Here is a 26,070-nt window from a genome sequence, read left to right as displayed (position 1 = left end):
GAAACATGTTATTTTGTAGACTAACAGATACTACAATACTTCCTGTCTCCTTGGCTTTGCGTCGTCTAACATTCGAAATACGCTAATCTTCCACCAAATGGGGGGGGGGGAAACATGTTATTTTGTAGACTAACAGATACTACAATGCTTCCTGTCTCCTTGGCTTTGCGTCGTCTAACATTCGAAATACGCTAATCTTCCACCAAATGGGGGGGGGGGAAACATGTTATTTTGTAGACTAACAGATACTACAATGCTTCCTGTCTCCTTGGCTTTGCGTCGTCTAACATTCGAAATACGCTAATCTTCCACCAAATGGGGGGGGGGGAAACATGTTATTTTGTAGACTAACAGATACTAAAATGCTTCCTGTCTCCTTGGCTTTGCGTCGTCTAACATTCAAAATACGGTAATCTTCCACCAAATGGGGGGGGGGGGAAACATGTTATTTTGTAGACTAACAGATACTACAATGCTTCCTGTCTCCTTGGCTTTGCGTCGTCTAACATTCAAAATACGGTAATCTTCCACCAAATGGGGGGGGGGGGGGGGGGGAAACATGTTATTTTGTAGACTAACAGATACTACAATGCTTCCTGTCTCCTTGGCTTTGCGTCGTCTAACATTCAAAATACAGTCATCTTCCACCAAATGGGGGAAGAAACATGTTATTTTGTAGACTAACAGATACTACAATGCTTCCTGTCTCCTTGGCTTTGCGTCGTCTAACATTCAAAATACGGTAATCTTCCACCAAATGGGGGGGAAACCATGTTATTTTGTAGACTAACAGATACTACAATGCTTCCTGTCTCCTTTGTTTTGCGTCGTCTAACATTCAAAATACGGTAATCTTCCACCAAATGGCGGAATAAACATGTTATTTTGTAGACTAACAGATACTACAATGTTTCCTGTCTCCTTTGTTTTGCGTCGTCTAACATTCAAAATATGGTCATCTTCCACCAAATGGGGGAAGAAACATGTTATTTTGTAGACTAACAGATACTACAATGCTTCCTGTTTCCTTTGTTTTGCATTGTTTAACATTCAATATCCGGTCATTTTCCACCTAATGGGTGGGGAAAACATGTTATTTTGTAGACTAACAGATACTACAATGCTTCCTGTCTCCTTTGTTTTGCGTCGTCTAACATTCAAAATACGGTCATCTTCCATCAAATGGGGGAAGAAACATGTTATTTTGTAGACTAACAGATACTACAATGCTTCCTGTCTCCTTGGCTTTGGGTCGTCTAACATTCAAATTACGGTAATCTTCCACCAAATGGGGGGGAAACATGTTGTTTTGTAGACTAACAGATACTACAATGCTTCCTGTCTCCTTGGCTTTGCGTCGTCTAACATTCAAAATACGGTCATCTTCCACCAAATGGGGGGGAAAACATGTTATTTTGTAGACTAACAGATACTATAATGCTTCCTGTCTCCTTGGCTTTGCGTCGTCTAACATTCAAAATACGGTCATCTTCCACCAAATGGGGGGAAAACATGTTATTTTGTAGACTAACAGATACTACAATGCTTCCTGTCTCCTTGGCTTTGCGTCGTCTAACATTCAAAATACGGTCATCTTCCACCAAATGGGGGGAAAACATGTTATTTTGTAGACTAACAGATACTATAATGCTTCCTGTCTCCTTGGCTTTGCGTCGTCTAACATTCAAAATACGGTCATCTTCCACCAAATGGGGGGAAAACATGTTATTTTGTAGACTAACAGATACTACAATGCTTCCTGTCTCCTTGGCTTTGCGTCGTCTAACATTTAAAATACGCTAATCTTCCACCAAATGGGGGGAAAACATGTTATTTTGTAGACTAACAGATACTACAATGCTTCCTGTCTCCTTGGCTTTGCGTCGTCTAACATTCAAAATACGGTCATCTTCACCAAATGGGGGAAGAAACATGTTATTTTGTAGACTAACAGATACTACAATGCTTCCTGTCTCCTTGGCTTTGGGTCGTCTAACATTCAAAATACGGTAATCTTCCACCAAATGGGGGGGGAAACATGTTGTTTTGTAGACTAACAGATACTACAATGCTTCCTGTCTCCTTGGCTTTGCGTCGTCTAACATTCAAAATACGGTAATCTTCCACCAAATGGGGGGGGGAACATGTTGTTTTGTAGACTAACAGATACTACAATGCTTCCTGTCTCCTTGGCTTTGCGTCGTCTAACATTCAAAATACGGTAATCTTCCACCAAATGGGGGGGAACCATGTTATTTTGTAGACTAACAGATACTACAATGCTTCCTGTCTCCTTTGTTTTGCGTCGTCTAACATTCAAAATACGGTCATCTTCCACCAAATGGGGAAGAAACATGTTATTTTGTAGACTAACAGATACTACAATGCTTCCTGTCTCCTTGGCTTTGCGTCGTCTAACATTTAAAATACGGCAATCTTCCACCAAATAGGGATTTTAAAAACATGTTATTTTGTAGACTAACAGATACTACAATGCTTCCTGTCTCCTTTGTTTTGCGTCGTCTAACATTCAAAATACGGTCATCTTCCACAAAATGGGGGGAAGAAACATGTTATTTTGTAGGACTAACAGATACTACAATGCTTCCTGTTTCCTTTGTTTTGCATTGTTTAACATTCAACATGTTATTTTTGTAGACTAACAGACTTGGTTTGCATTGTTTAACATTCATATACGGTCATTTTCCACCAAATGGGGGCGAACATGTTGTTTTGTAGACTAACAGATACTACAATGCTTCCTGTCTCCTTGGCTTTGCGTCGTCTAACATTCAAAATACGGCAATCTTCCACCAAATAGGGATTTTAAAAACATGTTATTTTGTCAACTAACAGATACTACAATGTTTCCTGTCTCTTTGTTTTGCGTCGTCTAACATTCAAATTTGGTCATCTTCACCAAATGGGGGAAGAAACATGTTATTTTGTAGACTAACAGATACTACAATGTTTCCTGTCTCCTTGGCTTTGCGTCGTCTAACATTCAAAATACGGCAGTCTTCCACCAAATAGGGATTTTAAAACATGTTGTTTTGTCAACTAACAGATACTACAATGTTTCCTGTCTCCTTGTTTTGCGTCGTCTAACATTCAAATACGGTCATCTTCCACCAAATGGGGGAAGAAACATGTTATTTTGTAGACTAACAGATGCTACAATCTTCCTGTTTCCTTTGTTTTGCATTGTTTAACATTCAACATGTTATTTTGTAGACTTACAGACTTGGTTTGCATTGTTTAACATTCAATATACGGTCATCTTCCACCAAATGGGGGGGGAAACATGTTGTTTTGTAGACTAACAGATACTACAATGCTTCTGTCTCCTTGGCTTTGCTTCGTCTAACATCAAAATACGGCAATCTTCCACCAAATAGGGATTTTAAAAACATGTTATTTTGTAGACTAACAGATACTACAATCCTTCCTGTCTCCTTTGTTTTGCGTCATCTAACATTCAAAATACGGTCATCTTCCACCAAATGGGGGAAGAAACATGTTATTTTGTAGACTAACAGATACTACAATGCTTCCTGTTTCCTTTGTTTTGCATTGTTAACATTCAATATCCGGTCATTTTCCACCAAATGGGTGGGGAAAACATGTTATTTTTGTAGACTACAGATACTACAAGGCTTCCTCTCTCCTTTGTTCTGCATCGTCTAACATTCAAAATACGGTCATCTTCCACCAAATGGGGGGGGAAAACATGTTGTTCTGTAGACTACAGATACTACAATGTTTCCTGTCTCTTTGGTTTTGCGTCATCTAACATTCAAAATATGGTAATCTTTCACCAAATTTGGGGGGAGGGGGGAACATGTTGTTTTTTGGACTAACAGATACTAAAATGCTTCTGTCTCCTTGGTTTTTCATTACCTAACATTCAATATACGGTCATCTTCCACACGGTCATCTTCCACCAAATGGGGGGGAAAACATGTTGTTTTGTAGACTAACAGATACTACAATGCTTCCTGTCTCCTTGGCTTTGCGTCGTCTAACATTCAAAATACGGCAATCTTCCACCAAATAGGGATTTTAAAAACATGTTATTTTGTCAACTAACAGATACTACAATGCTTCCTGTCTCCTTTGTTTTGCGTCGTCTAACATTCAAAATACGGTTATCTTCCACCAAATGGGGGAAGAAACATGTTATTTTGTAGACTAACAGATACGACAATGCTTCCTGTTTCCTTGGTTTTGCATTGTTTAACATTCAATATCCGGTCATTTTCCACCAAATGGGTGGGGAAAACATGTTGTTCTGTAGACTAACAGATACTACAATGTTTCCTGTCTCCTTGGTTTTGAATCGAATCAAACATTATGTCACTACTTTCCTAACAAATAATGTCCCAAAACAACTTAAAGCCTTGTCCAGATTTTTACTGACATATATTATACTCATGTTTAAATAACTTACTGCAAATCAATATCACCTCCAAATATCACTTATCAAACTCCTTGACTACTAATAGTACAGACGAAATTGCGCATGTACCTTTAAAAGTACCGAATACGCTGACCCTGGCGCACATTACACCAGTTTTAAAGTCGCTTAATTGGCTCCATGTCCGCTTCAGGGTGGATTTTAAAGTTCTATTATTAGTTATTAAATGTCTTCATTTTGACGTGACTTGGTACCCGGTAGTACAGACAGAATTGTGCATGTACCTCTAAAAGTATCGAATACGCTGACCCTGGCGCACATTACATTAGTTTTACAGTCTGGCTCCCTGTCCACTTCAGGGTGGATTTTAAAGTTCTATTATTAGTTATTAAATGTCTTCATTTTGACGTGACTTGGTACCCGGTAGTACAGACGGAATTGCGCATGTACCTTTAAAAGTACCGAATACGCTGACCCTGGCGCACATAACACCAGTTTTAAAGTCACTTAATTGGCTCCATGTCCGCTTCAGGGTGGATTTTAAAGTTCTATTATTAGTTATTAAATGTCTTCATTTTGACGTGACTTGGTACCCGGTAGTACAGACAGAATTGTGCATGTACCTTTAAAAGTACCGAATACGCTGACCCTGGCGCACATAACACCAGTTTTAAAGTCGCTTAATTGGCTCCCCGTCCACTTCAGGGTGGATTTTAAAGTTCTATTATTAGTTATTAAATGTCTTCATTTTGACGTGACTTGGTACCCGGTAGTACAGACAGAATTGTGCATGTACCTTTAAAAGTACAGAATACAATGACCCTGGCGCACATTACATTAGTTTTACAGTCTGGCTCCCTGTCCACTTCAGGGTGGATTTTAAAGTTCTATTATTAGTTATTAAATGTCTTCATTTTGACGTGACTTGGTACCCGGTAGTACAGACGGAATTGCGCATGTACCTTTAAAAGTACCGAATACGCTGACCCTGGCGCACATTACACCAGTTTTAAAGTCGCTGCATTGGCTCCCCGTCCACTTCGGGGTGGATTTTAAAGTTCTATTATTAGTTATTAAATGTCTTCATTTTGACGTGACTTGTACCAGGTAGTACAGACGAAATTGCGCATGTACCTTTAAAAGTACCGAATACGCTGACCCTGGCGCACATTACACCAGTTTTAAAGTCGCTTAATTGGCTCCATGTCCGCTTCAGGGTGGATTTTAAAGTTCTATTATTAGTTATTAAATGTCTTCATTTTGACGTGACTTGGTACCCGGTAGTACAGACAGAATTGTGCATGTACCTTTAAAAGTACCGAATACGCTGACCCTGGTGCACATTACATTAGTTTTACAGTCTGGCTCCCTGTCCACTTCAGGGTGGATTTTAAAGTTATATTATTAGTTATTAAATGTCTTCATTTTGACGTGACTTGGTACCCGGTAGTACAGACGGAATTGCGCATGTACCTTTAAAAGTACCGAATACGCTGACCCTGGCGCACATTACACCAGTTTTAAAGTCGCTTAATTGGCTCCATGTCCGCTTCAGGGTGGATTTTAAAGTTCTATTATTAGTTATTAAATGTCTTCATTTTGACGTGACTTGGTACCCGGTAGTACAGACAGAATTGTGCATGTACCTTTAAAAGTACCGAATACACTGACCCTGGCGCACATTACATTAGTTTTACAGTCTGGCTCCCTGTCCACTTCAGGGTGGATTTTAAAGTTCTATTATTAGTTATTAAATGTCTTCATTTTGACGTGACTTGTACCGGGTAGTACAGACGAAATTGCGCATGTACCTTTGAAAGTACCGAATATGCTGACCCTGGCGCGCATTACACCAGTTTTAAAGTCGCTTAATTGGCTCCATGTCCGCTTCAGGGTGGATTTTAAAGTTCTATTATTAGTTATTAAATGTCTTCATTTTGACGTGACTTGTACCCGGTAGTACAGACGGAATTGCGCATGTACCTTTAAAAGTACCGAATACGCTGACCCTGGCGCACATAACACCAGTTTTAAAGTCGCTTGATTGGCTCCCCGTCCACTTCAGGGTGGATTTTAAAGTTCTATTATTAGTTATTAAATGTCTTCATTTTGACGTGACTTGGTACCCGGTAGTACAGACGGAATTGCGCATGTACCTTTAAAAGTACCGAATACGCTGACCCTGGCGCACATTACACCAGTTTTAAAGTCGCTGCATTGGCTCCCCGTCCGCTTCAGGGTGGATTTTTTAAGTAAGATCATTCGTTTTTAAATGTCTTAATGGCCTTGCACCTTCTTACCTATCTGACCTCCCTTTACCTTTTCAACCCTCGCGGATCCTGAGGTCCTCTGGAACCGCCTTTTAGCTTCACCAAATACCAGAGCAAAGACCCACGGTGAGGCGGCATTTCGCCACTATGGCCCCACCTGTGTGACGTTACCTGTTGCGGTCTTCCTCAGAGCATTGAGGACACACTCCATCGCAGTAATGGTAGCAGAAGGGGTCGCCGTCAGGGACGCTCCACGTCCCCGCCCAGTTGGTCACGTTGGCGGCTGTGCGTCCCCCCGAGGTGCTCATCTCATCCTCCTTGTCGCCGTTGTAGTTGCCGCAGAGGCCGGCCACGTTACCGTAATAGCTGCTGCTGAGCGAAACCATGACCAGCGTGGACCAGTCGAACGTGACGGAGAGCCCGAAGTCAGTCTGGAGGACGCCTCTCATTCCTTGCAATGTGATGGAAAGGCTACCTCCTTCGAGGAAGACCGGGAGACCCGTCTTCACGCCATCAATCTACGAAAGGAAAACTGAATGTTAGACCACGCAAAACCAAGAAGACAGGAAGCATTGTAGTATCTGTTAGTCTACAGAACAACATGTTTTTTTTCCCCATTTGGTGGAAGATTACCGTATTTTGAATGTTAGAAGACGCAAAACAAAGGAGACAGCAAGAATTGTAGTATCTGTTAGTCTACAGAATAAAATGTTTTCCCCACCCATTTGATGGAAGATGACCGTATATTGAATGTTAGACGACGCAAAACCAAGGAGACTGGAAGCATTGTAGTATCTGTTAGTCTACCAAATAACATGTTTTCCCCCCCATTTGGTGGAAGATTAGCGTATTTTGAATGTTAGACGACGCAAAACAAAGGAGACAGGAAGCCTTGTAGTATCTGTTAGTTGACAAAATAACATGTTTTCCCCACCCATTTGGTGGAAGATGACCGTATTTTGAACGTTAGGCGAAGAAAAACCAAGGAGACTTGTCTTGCCACTGGTGAGGGCGGTCGCATCTCTCTCCGCTCCCTCCTTCCCTGCTTGCTCTCTTTGTTTTTTGTCTTGTCTGAACTATTTTGAAGCCTCTTTTCTTGAGCTGTCCTCAAATCTAAACATCAAAATGAATTTGATCAACTGGACTCTCGACGCAATTGACACAGTCTTTTCGACAAGGAAAAGAGGCTCGGGGGAGCCTGGCTGCCCTGATGGAACCATTGCTGCGGGGTACGTGAGAGATTCCTGGAATACTTGGAGAATCATGTGCCTCTCAGTCCTTTCCATCGAGGACGTGGAAGACATCTACCTATTTGGAGCTGTGATCGCAGGGCATTTGCTGATTGGGCTGGGCATTGCTCTGGTGTATCGTCAAATTCGGAAGACGATGGCAGCCACTCAAGGGGCCAACAGGCTGTTCAACGCAATGGAAGGATTGGGTCGTGCTGTGGGATCACAGACTGGAGCGATTGCTGATTTGAATCGCAAGGTAGATTCCATCTTGATGATGTTACAGAAAGAATAAATTGGAATTGTCAGAGCCAGCATATAGAGCAGGAATGTCATTGTTTTGACTGCTCGAAGAAAAAACAACATCTTAATCTACGATTTGACTCCCTCGAATGGCCTTGAGGAACAGGCTGTTTGAAAACACTCCCCTGAGGACTCCTCAAAGATGGACGCTTTTGACCTTTCCCTTTTCTTCAAAAGCACCTGGGTCGGACTCTTGAACTCTTGAACTCTTGGGGCCGGCCTCGGCCCATAAAGACAATTCAACATCTCACCCAAGTTAATTGGGCATACATGCACGCACATACCCCTCCCCAAATCAACGCCTTCACCACTGCTTTATTCCTCCGGGGTTGTGGGGGCTGAGCAGCGCTCAACAGCAGCTGCTGGCCTCCAAGGTCCTGTTGGATGACTTTGTTGCGAGTTGTTGTGATTAAATGTACCTTGTTTATGTGTGCCATGCTATGTGAGGTTTTTTTCCTCGGACTCAGTCTGGACCATTCCTGAGGGTCCAGCCTCAGACTGATATTTTTTTTACTTCCCCCCTCCCCCCAATGTCACCTTTTTCCCACCTTTTTGAGGAGCGCCTAAGTGAGGCTGATCCGTTGGCGGTCCCGTCTTGTCTCCCTGTAACGTATGTCTGCTCTTAGCGGGATTGTGCCGAAAATGTAATTTCAGTTCTTATGTGTCTTGTACATGTAAGAATGGACAATAAAGCTGATTGATTGATTGATTGATTGAGATAGGAAGCATTGTAGTATCTGTTAGTCTACAAAATAACATGTTTCCCCCCCCCATTTGGTGGAAGATGACCGTATTTTGAATGTTAGGCGACGCAAAACAAAGGAGACAGGAAGCATTGTAGTATCTGTTAGTCTACCAAATAACATGTTTTCCCTCCATTTGGTGGAAGATTAGCGTATTTTGAATGTTAGACGACGCAAAACCAAGGAGACTGGAAGCATTGTAGTATCTGTTAGTCTACAAAATAACATGTTTTCCCCCCCATTTGGTGGAAGATGACCGTATATTGAACGTTAGGCGACGAAAAACCAAGGAGACAAGAAGCATTGTAGTATCTGTTAGTCTACAAAATAACATGTTTTCCCCCCCCGTTTGGTGGAAGATGACCGTATTTTGAATGTTAGACGACGCAAAACAAAGGAGACAGGAAGCATTGTAGTATCTGTTAGTCTACAAAATAAAAGATGACCGTATTTTGAATGCTAGACGACGCAAAACCAAGGAGACTGGAAGCATTGTAGTATCTGTTAGTCTACAAAATAACATGTCCCCCCCCCCCCCATTTGGTGGAAGATGACCGTATTTTGAATGTTAGACGACGCAAAACAAAGGAGACAGGAAGCATTGTAGTATCTGTTAGTCTACAAAATAAAAGATGACCGTATTTTGAATGTTAGGCGACGCAAAACAAAGGAGACAGGAAGCATTGTAGTATCTGTTAGTCTACCAAATAACATGTTTTCCCCCCATTTGGTGGAAGATTAGCGTATTTTGAATGTTAGACGACGCAAAACCAAGGAGACTGGAAGCATTGTAGTATCTGTTAGTCTACAAAATAACATATTTTCCCCCCCATTCGATGGAACATTACCGTATTTTGAATGTTAGACGACGCAAAACCAAGGGGACTGGAAGCATTGTAGTATCTGTTAGTCTACAAAATAACATGTTTTCCCCCCCATTTGGTGGAAGATTAGCGTATTTTGAATGTCAGACGACGCAAAACAAAGGAGACAGGAAGCCTTGTAGTATCTGTTAGTCTACAAAATAACATGTTTTTCCCCCCATTTGGTGGAAGATTAGCGTATTTTGAATGTTAGACGACGCAAAACCAAGGAGACTGGAAGCATTGTAGTATCTGTTAGTCTGCAAAATAACATATTTTCCCCTCCATTTGGTGGAAGATTACCGTATTTTGAATGTTAGGCGACGCAAAACAAAGGAGACAGGAAGCATTGTAGTATCTGTTAGTCTACCAAATAACATGTTTTTCCCCCCATTTGGTGGAAGATTAGCGTATTTTGAATGTTAGACGACGCAAAACAAAGGAGACAGGAAGCCTTGTAGTATCTGTTAGTTGACAAAATAACATGTTTTCCCTACCCATTTGGTGGAAGATGACCGTATTTTGAACGTTAGGCGAAGAAAAACCAAGGAGATAGGAAGCATTGTAGTATCTGTTAGTCTACAAAATAACATGTTTCCCCCCCCCCATTTGGTGGAAGATTACCGTATTTTGAATGTTAGACCACGCAAAACCAAGGAGACAGGAAGCATTGTAGTATCTGTTAGTTGACAAAATAACATGTCCCCCCCCCATTTGGTGGAAGATGACTATATTTTCCGGACTAGAGAGCACACCGGTGTATAAGCCGCACCCACAATGTCCTCGGTCTACCACCAACATCTTTGCATGAACGTGGTTCCGAGGTGAGACCTACCAGGATGAAGCCTCTCTGGTCCTTGGGCAGGGAGAGGGTGTGGCCCATTATCTTCACCGTGGCCGAGCGCACAAAAGAGCCTTCGGAGTTCCCGCGCAGCTCGTTTTTGGTTGTCACGGTAACCCCTGGCAGGGAGGGATCAGCACCTGGCCAAGGTGGAACAGGTCGTTAGTCTCGGGCTATTCTTTGTTCAAGGTCAGAGCTTGTTGGATGGGTTTGAGGTCAGGGTTCTCTGCAAGTTCTTTCACATGCAACTCCTCCGTTCATTAATGGACTTGGTTTTGTGGATCGTGGAGCGATTCTAACGATTCTTTAAACGAGTCCAATGATCCCGCACAAGATTCTAATGATTCTATGAACGATTCTAATGATTCTAATGATTCTAATAATTCTGCAATCGATTATTATGATTCTATAAACAATTTTAATGATTCTGCAAACCATTGTAAAGATTCTGCAAATGTTTCTATTGATTGCGACCCATATAGGTCTAAGACTAGATGTGACCAATCTAAGTCTAAGACTAGATGTGACCAGACTAGGTCTAAGACTAGATGTGACCAATCTAAGTCTAAGACTAGATGTGACCAATCTAAGTCTAAGATTAGATGTGACCAATCTAAGTCTTGGACTAGATGTAACCAATCTAAGTCTAAGACTAGATGTGACCAATCTAAGTCTAAGACTAGATGTAACCAATCTAAATCCAAGGCTAGATGTGACCAATCTAAGTCTAAGACTAGATATGACCAATCTAAGTCTAAGACTAGATCTGACCAATCCAAGTCTAAGACTAAATGTGACCAATCTAAGTCTATGATTAGATGTAACCAATCTAAGTCCAAGACTAGACGTGACCAATCTAAGTCTAAGACTAGATGTGACCAATCTAAGTCTAAAACTAGATGTGACCAATCTAAGTCTAAGACAAAATGTGACCAATCTAAGTCTAAGACTAAATGTGACCAATCTAAGTCTAAAACTAGATGTGACCAATCTAAGTCCAAGACTAGATCTGACCAATCTCAGTATAAAACTAGATGTGACCAATCTCAGTCTAAGACTAGATGTGACCAATCCAAGTTTAAGACTAGATGTGACCAATCTAAGTCTAAGACTAGATGTGACCAATCTAAGTCTAAGACTAGATGTAACCAATCCAAGTCCAAAACTAGATGTGACCAATCTAAGTCTAAGACAAAATGTGACCAATCTAAGTCTAAGACTAGATGTGACCAATCTAAGTCTAAAACTAGATGTGACCAATCTAAGTCCAAGACTAGATCTGACCAATCTCAGTATAAAACTAGATGTGACCAATCTCAGTCTAAGACTAGATGTGACCAATCAAAGTTTAAGACTAGATGTGACCAATCTAAGTCTAAGACTAGATGTGACCAATCTAAGTCTAAGACTAGATGTGACCAATATAAGTCTAGGACTAGATGTGACCAATCTAAGTCTAAGACTAGATGTGACCAATCTAAGTCTAAGACTAGATCTGACCAATCTCAGTATAAAACTAGATGTGACCAATTTAAGTCTAAGACTAGATGTGACCAATCTAAGTCTAAGACTAGATGTGACCAATATAAGTCTAGGACTAGATGTGACCAATCTAAGTCTAAGACTAGATGTGACCAATCTAAGTCTAAGACCAAATGTGACCAATCTAAGTCTAAGACTAGATGTGACCAATCTAAGTCTAAGACTAGATCTGACCAATCTCAGTATAAAACTAGATGTGACCAATTTAGGTCTAAGACTAGATGCGACCAATGTAAGTCTAAGACTAGATGTGACCAATCTAAGTCTAAGACTAGATGTGACCAATTTAAGCCTAAAACTAGATGTGACCAATCTAAGTCTAAGACTAGATGTGACCAATCCAAGTTTAATACTAGATGTGACTAATCTAAGTCTAAGACTAGATGTGACCAATCTAAGTCTAAGACTAGATCTGACCAATCTAAGTCTAAGACTAGATCTGACCAATCTCAGTATAAAACTAGATGTGACCAATCTAAGTCTTAGACTAGATGTGACCAATCTAAGTCTAAGTCTAGATGTGACCAATTTAAGCCTAAAACTAGATGTGGCCAATCTAAGTCTAAGACTAGATGTGACCAATTTAAGCCTAAAACTAGATGTGACCAATCTAAGTCTAAGACTAGATGTGACCAATCCAAGTTTAATACTAGATGTGACTAATCTAAGTCTAAGACTAGATGTGACCAATCTAAGTCTAAGACTAGATGTGACCAATCCAAGTTTAATACTAGATGTGACTAATCTAAGTCTAAGACTAGATGTGACTAATCTAAGTCTAAGACTAGATGTGACCAATCTAAGTCTAAGACTAGTTGTGACCAATCTAAGTCTTAGACTAGATCTGACCAATCTAAGTCTAAGACTAGATCTGACCACTCTCAGTATAAAACTAGATGTGACCAATCTCAGTCTAAGACTAGATGTGACCAATCCAAGTTTAAGACTAGATGTGACCAATCTAAGTCTAAGACTAGATGTGACCAATATAAGTCTAGGACTAGATGTGACCAATCTAAGTCTAAGACTAGATGTGACCAATCTAAGTCTAAGACAAAATGTGACCAATCTAAGTCCAAGACTAGATGTGACCAATCTAAGTCTAAGACTAGATGTGACCAATATAAGTCTAGGACTAGATGTGACCAATCTAAGTCTAAGACTAGATGTGACCAATCTAAGTCTAAGACAAAATGTGACCAATCTAAGTCTAAGACTAGATGTGACCAATCTAAGTCTAAGACTAGATCTGACCAATGTCAGTATAAAACTAGTTGTGACCAATTTAAGTCTAAGACTAGATGTGACCAATCTAAGTCTAAGACTAGATGTGACCAATATAAGTCTAGGACTAGATGTGACCAATCTAAGCCTAAGACTAGATGTGACCAATCTAAGTCTAAGACAAAATGTGACCAATCTAAGTCTAAGACTAGATGTGACCAATCTAAGTCTAAGACTAGATGTGACCAATCTAAGTCTAAGACTAGATGTGACCAATCTAAGTCTAAGATTAGTGGTGACCAATCTAAGTCTAAGACTAGATTTGACCACTCTAAGTCTAAGACTAGATGTGACCAATCTAAGTCTAAGACTAGATGTGACCAATCTAAGTCTAAGACTAGATGTGACCAATCTAAGTCTAAGATTAGATGTGACCAATCTAAGTCTAAGACTAGATTTGACCAATCTAAGTCTAAGACTAGATGTGACCAATCTATGTCTAAAACTAGATGTGACCAATTTAAGTCTAGGACTAGATCTGACCAATCTAAGTCTAAGACTAGATGTGACCAATCTAAGTCTAAAACTAGATGTGACCAATGTAAGTCTAGGACTAGATCTGACCAATCTAAGTCTAAGACTAGATGTGACCAATCTAAGTCTAAGACTAGATGTGACCAATCTAAGTCTAAGACTAGATGTGACCAATTTAAGCCTAAAACTAGATGTGACCAATCTAAGTCTAAGACTAGATGTGACCAATCCAAGTGTAATACTAGGTGTGACTAATCTAAGTCTAAGACTAGATGTGACCAATCTAAGTCTAAGACTAGATGTGACCAATCCAAGTCTAAGACTAGATGTGACCAATCTAAGTCTAAGACTAGATGTGACCAATCCAAGTTTAAGACTAGATGTGACCAATCTAAGTCTAAGACTAGATGTGACCAATATAAGTCTAGGACTAGATGTGACCAATCTAAGTCTAAGACTAGATGTGACCAATCTAAGTCTAAGACAAAATGTGACCAATCTAAGTCCAAGACTAGATGTGACCAATCTAAGTCTAAGACTAGATGTGACCAATATAAGTCTAGGACTAGATGTGACCAATCCAAGTCTAAGACTAGATGTGACCAATCTAAGTCTAAGACAAAATGTGACCAATCTAAGTCTAAGACTAGATGTGACCAATCTAAGTCTAAGACTAGATCTGACCAATGTCAGTATAAAACTAGATGTGACCAATTTAAGTCTAAGACTAGATGTGACCAATCTAAGTCTAAGACTAGATGTGACCAATATAAGTCTAGGACTAGATGTGACCAATCTAAGTCTAAGACTAGATGTGACCAATCTAAGTCTAAGACAAAATGTGACCAATCTAAGTCTAAGACTAGATGTGACCAATCTAAGTCCAAGACTAGATGTGACCAATCTAAGTCTAAGATTAGATGTGACCAATCTAAGTCTAAGACTAGATTTGACCAATCTAAGTCTTAGACTAGATGTAACCAATCTAAATCCAAGGCTAGATGTGACCAATCTAAGTCTAAGACTAGATGTGACCAATCTAAGTCTAAGACTAGATGTGACCAATCTATGTCTAAAACTAGATGTGACCAATTTAAGTCTAGGATTAGATCTGACCAATCTAAGTCTAAGACTAGATGTGACCAATCTAAGTCTAAAACTAGATGTGACCAATGTATGTCTAGGACTAGATCTGACCAATCTAAGTCTAAGACTAGATGTGACCAATCTAAGTCTAAGACTAGATGTGACCAATCTAAGTCTAAGACTAGATGTGACTAATCTAAGTCTATGATTAGATGTGACCAATCTAAGTCTCAGACTAGATGTAACCAATCTAAGTCCAAGACTAGATGTGACCAATTTAAGTCTAAGACAAAATGTGACCAATTTAAGCCTAAACGAGATGTGAGCTATCTAAGTCTAAGACTAGATGTGACCAATCCAAGTCTAAAACTAGATGTGACCAATCTAAGTCTAAGACTAGATGTGACCAATCTAAGTCTAAGACTAGATGTGACCAATCTAAGTCTAAGACTAGATGTGACCAATCTAAGTCTAAGACTAAATATGACCAATCTCAGTATAAAACTAGATGTGACCAATCTCAGTCTAAGACTAGATGTGACCAATCCAAGTTTAAGACTAGATGTGACCAATCTAAGTCTAAGACTAGATGTGACCAATCTAAGTCTAAGACTAGATGTGCCCAATATAAGTCTAGGAATAGATGTGCCCAATCTAAGTCTAAGACAAAATGTGACCAATCTAAGTCTATGACAAAATGTGACCAATCTAAGTCTAAGACTAGATGTGACCAATCTAAGTCTAAGACTAGATCTGACCAATCTCAGTATAAAACTAGATGTGACCAATCTAAGTCTAAGACTAGATGTGACCAATCTAAGTCTAAGACTAGATGTGACCAATCTAAGTCTAAGACTAGATCTGACCAATCTCAGTATAAAACTAGATGTGACCAATCTAAGTCTAAGACTAGATGTGACCAATCTAAGTCTAAGACTAGATGTGACCAATCTAAGTCTAAGACTAGATGTGACCAGTTTAAGCCTAAAACTAGATGTGACCAATCTAAGTCTAAGACTAGATGTGACCAATCTAAGTCTAAGACTAGATGTGACCAATCTAAGTCTAAGACTAGATGTGACCAATCTAAGTCTAAGACTAGATGTGACCAATCTAAGTCTAAGACTAGATGTGACCAATCTAAGTCTAAGACTAGATGTGACCAGTTTAAGCCTAAAACTAGATGTGACCAATCTAAGTCTAAGACTAGATGTGACCAATCCAAGTTTAATACTAGATGTGACTAATCTAAGTCTAAGACTAGATGTGACCAATCTAAGTCTAAGACTAGATGTGACCAATCTAAGTCTAAGACTAGATCTGACCAATCTCAGTATAAGACTAGATGTGACCAATCTCAGTCTAAGTCTAGATGTGACCAATCCAAGTTTAAGACTAGATGTGACCAATCCAAGTTTAAGACTAGATGTGACCAATCTAAATCCATGGTCATGAAGTCTACTTGGATGAGAGACAAAAGGTCTTCTAAGAAAAACTAAACAGTTCAGTTGCAGGTGGATTGAATACTCTGAGGATCCTTCATAGAGTACTTTGTACGTCGGACTGCAAATGGAAGTGAATACTGCAAAGGTGACTCGCAATGCAGACTTGGGGTGTGTGACAGACCTGTGGTGTTGACAAGGACGTAGGTACATGTTCCCTGGAAGGAGTAGCTCCAGCCGTCAAAGGTGGTGTAGTGCGGATCTCCAAAGGCCCAGCACAAAACGCTGCTTTCAGGAACACAAACCCCTTGGCCTTCTGATACTTCACAGACCTCCTTGGTCCGGCAAGAAACCTCCGCACACGGATCTGGAACAAGCAAAGGTCATCACAGCAATGAAGTAAACTGTGTGGGGTAAGAAGTACTCGATCCCCCCAAAACATATCAACGTTAATGCGAGACCTTTCACCGTAAATTCGAGCTTTTTTGTTGCAGGTGATTTGCATACTTGAACTCCTCCACTTGGGGCAAGATCTCTTCCCCAACCCGGGGATGGCACTCCACCCTTTTCTGAGTGAGAACCATGGACTCGGACTTGGAGGTGCTGATTCTCATCCCAGTCGCTTCACACTCGGCTGCGAACCGATCCAGTGAGAGCTGAAGATCCTGGCCAGATGAAGCCATCAGGACCACATCATCTGCAATAAGCAGAGACCTAATCCTGCAGCCAAACCGGATCCCCTCAACGCACTGTCTGCGCCTAGAAATGCTGTCCATAAAAGTTATGAACAGAATCGGTGACAAAGGGCAGCCTTGGCGGAGTCCAACCCTCACTGGAAACGTGTCCGACTTACTGCCGGCAATGCGGACCGAGCTCTGACACTGATCATACAGGGAGTGGACCGCCACAATCAGACAGTCCGATTCCCCATACTCTCTGAGCACTCCCCACAGGACTTCCCGAGGCCGGCCGGACGTGCCCTAAACACCTCCCTAGGGAGGTGTTCGGGTGGCATCCTAACCAGATGACTGAACCACCTCACCTGGCTCCTCTCCATGGGAAGGAGCAGCGGCTTTACTTAGAGTTCTTCCCGGATGACAGAGCTTCTCACCCTATCTCTAAGGGAGAGCCCCGCCACCCGGCGGAGGAAACTCGTTTCGGCCGCTTTTACCCGTGATCTTGTCGTTTCGGTCATAACCCAAAGCTCATGACCATAGGTGAGGATGGGAACGTAGATCGACCAGTAAATTGAGAGCTTTGCCTTCCGGCTCAGCTCCTTCTTCACCACAATGGATCGATACAGCGTCCGCATCACTGAAGACACCGCACCGCTTCAAAAAGTTTGTTCCAAAAACGTATTCCAGCGTCTGAAACAGAAGCACGATGTATTCTATACAACTCTTTACGAATTAAACAAGAACAAAACACCAAACAAAAGCCTGCTAAAAACCAACTTGCCGTGTCGGAATCACTGAAACAAGTACGAGGAGAAAAACCATGACTGAAGAAGTCACTTTCTAGCAGGTGGCAAAGATGGTCGGTACGCGTGCTGTCGTTGAGTCCACAGGCAACTGGGACTGACTCCATCCCCTCAAACGGAGGATCAGGTTGAGGACCGACCTGTGGGGAAGCAGCCCAGGGTTCCGTCCTTGATGGCGCACTCCTCCTCCTCCCGGCACCCTGCTGGCCTGCAGGTCAGCTGTCCAGACTGGCACGCGCATCGCTCGGAACAGTCCTCCGTGAGGACCGAGGTCTCCGACTGCAAGGAGAATACACCGTCTCAACGCTCATCGCGACCATAGCTCCGACCCGGGACGTCCTTAGGACCGGGTGTGGTCCTTGGCGCGGCAGAGACCTTACCATGTAATAATGTCCGTCTGCCCAGCAGCCGCACTTGTCCACCGGCACGCAGCGCTCGCCGTCGGACAGGAGGCCGGCGTCGCACTGGCAACCCTCCTGGCACACGGGGCAGGGATCAGACCTCTCCAGAGAGACGCAGGTGGACGAGCAGGAGGACGAGCACAGCTCATAGTGACTTCCTGCCGGACAGGTGAGCGCTGCCAAGACAAACACACCTCACACGACATCTCATTTCACACTTCAAAGAATGCTACATATATACTTATACACGCACTTCCTGTTTTGCCTTGAACCGGAAGTAAAACCAATACCAAAACCAATATTACAATATAACTACAACTATTTTTTACGTACTAAAGCGTCCATTGTGTGATGTCTGTAAGAGTGTTTGCATGCATGTTTCTACCTGCTATCGTAATGTCATCAAGCTAGCGTCATCGTGCTAACATCGGAGACATGAGCGTACTCAATGGAAGAAAAGCTCTGACTTACGACAGAAAGTGACGCTCCTCCATTTGCTGACGTCGGCAGCAGCGAGTTGACAAGCGCTGACATAGTTCTGTACGTGAGCACACGCCGCGTCTGGGTGGCGTCCCGCAGCCGACACCTCCCTGAAGGCGACAGCACATATTGGTTGTCTAGTCCCCCAGTCACTAAGTCAGGAGCCAGTCTTCTTTTCAGTTCAATAAAATTGGTGGGGTTTTTTTGTTTTGTTTTTGGGGTTTTTTTGAGTTGCGAATCGTTTTTTTAATTTAAAAAATAACTTGAGAATTACTTGCGAATAAAGTTTTCAATTGCAGTTAATAGTTTTTTACTTGCAAATTATTTATTTGAAAAAAAAACGTTTTTTTTACTAGCAGAATATTTTTACAAATGAAGAAAATATTCTTTTTTTTTTAACTTGCGAATCATTTGTTTTACTTCAAGAAAATTGCTTTTATGCTCGCAAATATTTTTTTCCATTGCAGAAAAATAGTTTTATTTGACTAGCAAATTATTTTTTTAATTCAAGAAAATTGTTGGGTTTTTTTTTTAACCTGCAAATTGTTTTTCATTTTAAGGAAATTGTTTTTTTTTATTTGCCAGTAATTTTTTTAGTTCAAGAAAAACAATTTTTTTTTTCACTTGTAAATTGTTAAATTCAAGAAAAAAAAATGTTGTTTGTTTCGATTCGTTATTTAATTGGAAAAAAAAACAAGTTTTTTTTGCCAATCATTCAATTGAAGGGAATTGTTGTTGTTTTTTACTTTTAATTTTTATTTTACTTCCAGAAAACCGTTTTTTTTTTATGGTCCCAAATGTATTTAATAAAAACATTTTTTTTTTTTTAAATTTTCATTTGCAAATAATTTTTTTAATTGATGAAAATTGTTTTTTTGCTTACAGAAAATAGTTGATTTACTTAAAATCTTTGGCAGTGATGAAAAACATTTTTGTGTGTTTGTGGAGTTTTGACAGTCATTTTACTCCACAGTTTTCTAACAGGAGCAATAGAGAAGAAGAGTAATAAGGCATAGATGCTAACAGCTAGCATGCTAGCACCTGAAAGACGGCGATACGTGCTAATAGTTCTAAACAGTTCTGTAATCATTTTACTTAGGACCGTCTAAGTTTGGAAAATGATGCAAATAGCTCAAATGCTAACAGTTAGCATGCTAGCACCTGAAAGAGTGATATGTGCTAAAAGTTCTAAACAGTTATATAGTCATTTTACTTAAGACCATCTAAGTTTGGAAAATGATGCAAAGAGCTCAAATGCTAACAGTTAGCATGCTAGCACCTGAAAGACAGCGATATGTTCTAAAAGTTCTAAACAGTTCTGTAGTCATTTTACATGAGACCGTCTAAGTTTGGAAAATGATGCAAATAGCTCAAATGCTAACAGTTAGCATGCTAGCACCTGAAAGAGTGATATGTGCTAAAAGTTCTAAACAGTTATATAGTCATTTTACTTAAGACCATCTAAGTTTGGAAAATGATGCAAAGAGCTCAAATGCTAACAGTTAGCATGCTAGCACCTGAAAGACAGCGATATGTGCTAAAAGTTCTAAACAGTTCTGTAGTCATTTTTACATAAGACCGTCTAAGTTTGGAAAATGATGCAAATAGCTCAAATGCTAACAGTTAGCATGCTAGCACCTGAAAGACAGCGATATGTGCTAAAAGTTCTAAACAGTTCTGTAGTCATTTTACTTAAGACCGTCTAAGTTTGGAAAATGATGCAAATAGCTCAAATGCTAACAGTTAACATGCTAGCACCTGAAAGACAGCGATATGTGCTAAAAGTTCTAAACAGTTCTGTAGTCATTTTACATGAGACCGTCTAAGTTTGGAAAATGATGCAAATAGCTCAAATGCTAACAGTTAGCATGCTAGCACCTGAAAGAGTGATATGTGCTAAAAGTTCTAAACAGTTATATAGTCATTTTACTTAAGACCATCTAAGTTTGGAAAATGATGCAAAGAGCTCAAATGCTAACAGTTAGCAAGCTAGCACCTGAAAGACAGCGATATGTGCTAAAAGTTCTAAACAGTTCTCTAGTCATTTTACATGAGACCGTCTAAGTTTGGAAAATGATGCAAATAGCTCAAATGCTAACAGTTAGCATGCTAGCACCTGAAAGAGTGATATGTGCTAAAAGTTCTAAACAGTTATATAGTCATTTTACTTAAGACCATCTAAGTTTGGAAAATGATGCAAATAGCTCAAATGCTACCAGTTAGCATGCTAGCACCTGAAAGACAGCGATACGTGCTAATAGTTCTAAACAGTTCTGTAATCATTTTACTTAGGACCGTCTAAGTTTGGAAAATGATGCAAATAGCTCAAATGCTAACAGTTAGCATGCTAGCACCTGAAAGAGTGATATGTGCTAAAAGTTCTAAACAGTTCTATAGTCATTTTACTTAAGACCATCTAAGTTTGGAAAATGATGCAAAGAGCTCAAATGCTAACAGTTAGCATGCTAGCACCTGAAAGACAGCGATACGTGCTAATAGTTCTAAACAGTTCTGTAATCATTTTACTTAGGACCGTCTAAGTTTGGAAAATGATGCAAATAGCTCAAATGCTAACAGTTAGCATGCTAGCACCTGAAAGAGTGGTATGTGCTAAAAGTTCTAAACAGTTATATAGTCATTTTACTTAAGACCATCTAAGTTTGGAAAATGATGCAAAGAGCTCAAATGCTAACAGTTAGCATGCTAGCACCTGAAAGACAGCGATATGTGCTAAAAGTTCTAAACAGTTCTGTAATCATTTTACTTAGGACCGTCTAAGTTTGGAAAATGATGCAAATAGCTCAAATGCTAACAGTTAGCATGCTAGCACCCGAAAGAGTGATATGTGCTAAAAGTTCTAAACAGTTATATAGTCATTTTACTTAAGACCATCTAAGTTTGGAAAATGATGCAAAGAGCTCAAATGCTAACAGTTAGCATGCTAGCACCTGAAAGAGTGATATGTGCTAAAAGTTCTAAACAGTTATATAGTCATTTTACTTAAGACCATCTAAGTTTGGAAAATGATGCAAAGAGCTCAAATGCTAACAGTTAGCATGCTAGCACCTGAAAGACAGCGATATGTGCTAAAAGTTCTAAACAGTTCTGTAGTCATTTTACATAAGACCGTCTAAGTTTGGAAAATGATGCAAATAGCTCAAATGCTAACAGTTAGCATGCTAGCACCTGAAAGAGTGATATGTGCTAAAAGTTCTAAACAGTTATATAGTCATTTTACTTAAGACCATCTAAGTTTGGAAAATGATGCAAAGAGCTCAAATGCTAACAGTTAGCATGCTAGCCCCTGAAAGACAGCGATATGTGCTAAAAGTTCTAAACAGTTCTGTAGTCATTTTACATGAGACCGTCTAAGTTTGGAAAATGATGCAAATAGCTCAAATGCTAACAGTTAGCAATTGACAAGATGGTAAACCGAGGTTCTACTGTGTTCTAGTTTCTGGGGACCTCCATTGGAGACGTTGAGATGGTTTCAGGGCAGAAGGTGGAGTTTGGAGATGTTCCTACCTGACGCAGGTATCAAAGTGGGCTGTCGGCGCTATGGAGGCGTGACATCCTGCCAAAGGTCCCAGCCGGTCCTTGATGACGCCACAGGCGTCTTCAGCCTCCGGGGTCTTGGGTCCAGCCGTGTCGGGACAGGGCGTGTCTCCGCAGCCGGTCCCACAGGCCACGCCTTCCTTCTCCGCCACCAACGCTGAGATGTTTGACGGCGGCTCGTCCGACGCGAGGCCGTCGAAGTTCCCACAGAGACCGGCTGGTAGACCTCCGTAGGTGGACGGGATCTGGAGGATGACGCCTGCCGCGCAGTTGAAGACCAGCTTGAGGTGGAAGTCCGTCTGCACCACCACGTTGATGCCGCTCTGATAAGCTAGCACTTGTCCGTCCGCTAGCCAGGCGGGAAGGGGGACTCTGACGTCGTCCACCTGACCCACACAAACACAGTTAGCATGCTACCACCCAGAAAGAAATTGCAATAGCAGTTCTGTAGTGGTTTTATATTATGCGCATATGCTAACAGTTAGCATGCAACCACCTAAGGGGATACCTCTAAGTACCGAAAGTGCTATGGCAGGTTTATGGTGAGTTCATACCAAAAATGTCGCTAACGCTCACATGCTAACAGTTAGCATGCTAGCAAGAAGTACCTTGATGGCCCACACGACGCCAGCCTCCATGGTGAGCTGCATGTCGTAGACTTGGAGCTCCACAGTTCGAGAGACTCCGGCACCTTTGGTGCTGTGCTGCTGGACCAGGACGGAATACGCCGGCACACCTTTTCCCTCCTCCACCTCGGACATCGTCAACACGCAGTCTCCCGAGACAGGATAAGTCTGCCGGACACATTGACTCTACCACATTGGTCGTGTACAACTGGGATGATGACAATTATTGCACACTTCAATAAAACCCTTTTTTTTGTGGACGATTGGTTCAATCCAGGAGAAAAACATGCTTTGGTTTATTCAGCCATTTTGTGCCCGGCAGCACATGCATTGTTTTTTCATTCTTATCATTGTACCTGACTTTTTTCAAGTTGACTTCTTTCAAATGGTGACACCACAGGGCTAGTGACAGGTGTGCGTGTTTAGTGGAGGGTCGTCCCCACACCGATAGTTTGCTATTTCCATACTTTTCAAAATAAGTAGCGACGCAACCCGAGTGAGGATCTAGAAAAGGTATCTTACGCTCCTGGGATTTGTAGTCCTCGATAGCAGTGATCAGCTAGCATGTTAGCGGGCCCCCGAGACAGAGTCCGGTGCAACTCCCATTTTGATGTTTTTCTCCGCAAAGTCTGCCGCCTGTACCGGGTCCTCGAATCTGGGAGTCTGGCCGTTGGATTAAGTGATCCGCAACGTCGCCAAGAGGAGTCCAAACTTCACGTCGGGACATGAAAGGCGGCTGGTTTTCGAGCTAAGGCCAGAGTAAAGTCCGGAAAAAATCGAAATCCTCTTACCCATACAAGATAGCGGTGAAGCCTCACCCGCCCCTCGTAGATTCTAGTTCCGGACTTGAAATAAACTCACTGGCAACGAGGAGTTTGGCCATCTTTAGGCCTAGCACGCAGGGTGGGTGCTTGTCGTCAAGCTGTAGCACATCTGGCAACAACACTGTCCGAGTCAAAGTCAACAAGACTTTGACAAACTCAAATAGTAGTCATGTTAGCCAAAACGAGCCCAGAACAAAGCCAGTAGCGACACTACCCCAGTGAGGATCTAGAAAAGGTATCTTATGCTCCTGGGATTTGTAGTCCTCGATAGCAGTGATCAGCTAGCATGTTAGCGGGCTCCCGAGACAGAGTCCGGTGCAACTCCCATTTTGATGTTTTTCTCCGCAAAGTCTGCCGCCTGTACCGGGTCCTCGAATCTGGGAGTCTGGCCGTTGGATTAAGTGATCCGCAACGTCGCCAAGAGGAGTCCAAACTTCACGTCGGGACATGAAAGGCGGCTTGTTTTCGAGCTAAGGCCAGAGTAAAGTCCGGAAAAAATCGAAATCCTCTTACCCATACAAGATAGCGGTGAAGCCTCACCCGCCCCTCGTAGATTCTAGTTCCGGACTTGAAATAAACTCACTGGTACAACGAGGAGTTTGGCCATCTTTAGGCCTAGCATGCAGGGTGGGTGCTTGTCGTCAAGCTGTAGCACATCTGGCAACAACACTGTCCGAGTGAGGCGGAGAAAAGTCAACAAGGCTTTGACAAACTCAAGTAGTAGTCATGTTAGCCAAAGCGAGCCCAGAACAAAGCCAGTAGCAACACTACCCGAGTGAGGATCCAGAAAAGGTATCTTATGCTCCTGGGATTTGTAGTCCTTGATAGCAGTGATCAGCTAGCATGTTAGCGTGCCCTCGAGACAGAGTCCGGTGCAACTCCTATTTTGATATTTTTCTCCGCAAAGTCTGCCGCCTGTACCGGGTCCTCGAATCTGGGAGTCTGGCCGTTGGATCAAGTGATCCACAACGTCGCCAAGAGAAGGAGTCCAAACTTCACGTCGGGACATGAAAGGCGGCTGGTTTCCAAGTTACGGCCGGAGTAAAGTCCGGAAAAAATCGAAATCCTTTTACCCGTATAAGATAGCGTTGAAGCCTCACCTGCCCCTCGTAGATTCTAGTTCCGGACTTGAAATAAACTCACTGGCAACGAGGAGTTTGGCCATCTTTAGGCCTAGCACGCAGGGTGGGTGCTTGTCGTCAAGCTGTAGCACATCTGGCAACAACACTGTCCGAGTGAGGCGGTGAAAAGTCAACAAGGCTTTGACAAACTCAAGTAGTAGTCATGTTAGCCAAAGCGAGCCCAGAACAAAGCCAGTAGCAACACTACCCGAGTGAGGATCTAGAAAAGGTATCTTATGCTCCTGGGATCTGTAGTCCTTGCTAGCAGTGATCAGCTAGCATGTTAGCGTGCCCTCGAGACAGAGTCCGGTGCAACTCCTATTTTGATATTTTTCTCCGCAAAGTCTGCCGCCTGTACCGGGTCCTCGAATCTGGGAGTCTGGCCGTTGGATCAAGTGATCCACAACGTCGCCAAGAGAAGGAGTCCAAACTTCACGTCGGGACATGAAAGGCGGCTGGTTTCCAAGTTACGGCCGGAGTAAAGTCCGGAAAAAATCGAAATCCTTTTACCCGTATAAGATAGCGTTGAAGCCTCACCTGCCCCTCGTAGATTCTAGTTCCGGACTTGAAATAAACTCACTGGCAACGAGGAGTTTGGCCATCTTTAGGGCTAGCACGCAGGGTGGGTGCTTGTCGTCAAGCTGTAGCACATCTGGCAACAACACTGTCCGAGTGAGGCGGTGAAAAGTCAACAAGGCTTTGACAAACTCAAGTAGTAGTCATGTTAGCCAAAGCGAGCCCAGAACAAAGCCAGTAGCAACACTACCCGAGTGAGGATCTAGAAAAGGTATCTTATGCTCCTGGGATCTGTAGTCCTTGCTAGCAGTGATCAGCTAGCATGTTAGCGTGCCCTCGAGACAGAGTCCGGTGCAACTCCTATTTTGATATTTTTCTCCGCAAAGTCTGCCGCCTGTACCGGGTCCTCGAATCTGGGAGTCTGGCCGTTGGATCAAGTGATCCACAACGTCGCCAAGAGAAGGAGTCCAAACTTCACGTCGGGACATGAAAGGCGGCTGGTTTCCAAGTTACGGCCGGAGTAAAGTCCGGAAAAAATCGAAATCCTTTTATCCGTATAAGATAGCGGTGAAG

The 26,070-nt window shown here is 41.9% G+C and overlaps 1 protein-coding gene across 1 annotated transcript in view; it reads right to left on the bottom strand.

The window, feature by feature from the left end:
• The window catches only part of LOC133660497 (IgGFc-binding protein-like), an 81,520-nt gene that overhangs the window by 22,566 nt on the left and 32,884 nt on the right, over positions 1-26,070 (bottom strand). The window contains exons 19-26 of the mRNA XM_062064035.1: positions 23,019-23,204; positions 22,381-22,796; positions 18,847-18,965; positions 18,355-18,551; positions 18,115-18,253; positions 16,679-16,861; positions 10,661-10,806; positions 6,859-7,205 (exon numbers count right to left, since the gene is read on the bottom strand). Coding sequence (XP_061920019.1) covers positions 6,859-7,205; positions 10,661-10,806; positions 16,679-16,861; positions 18,115-18,253; positions 18,355-18,551; positions 18,847-18,965; positions 22,381-22,796; positions 23,019-23,204 — 1,733 coding nt within the window. The remainder of the gene's footprint in view (positions 1-6,858; positions 7,206-10,660; positions 10,807-16,678; positions 16,862-18,114; positions 18,254-18,354; positions 18,552-18,846; positions 18,966-22,380; positions 22,797-23,018; positions 23,205-26,070) is intronic.

Source organism: Entelurus aequoreus, linkage group LG11 (assembly GCF_033978785.1).
Source record: "Entelurus aequoreus isolate RoL-2023_Sb linkage group LG11, RoL_Eaeq_v1.1, whole genome shotgun sequence".
Taxonomy (NCBI): domain Eukaryota; kingdom Metazoa; phylum Chordata; class Actinopteri; order Syngnathiformes; family Syngnathidae; genus Entelurus; species Entelurus aequoreus.
Note: the sequence above shows the minus strand (reverse complement) of the source record. Positions and strands in the feature narration are given on the sequence as shown.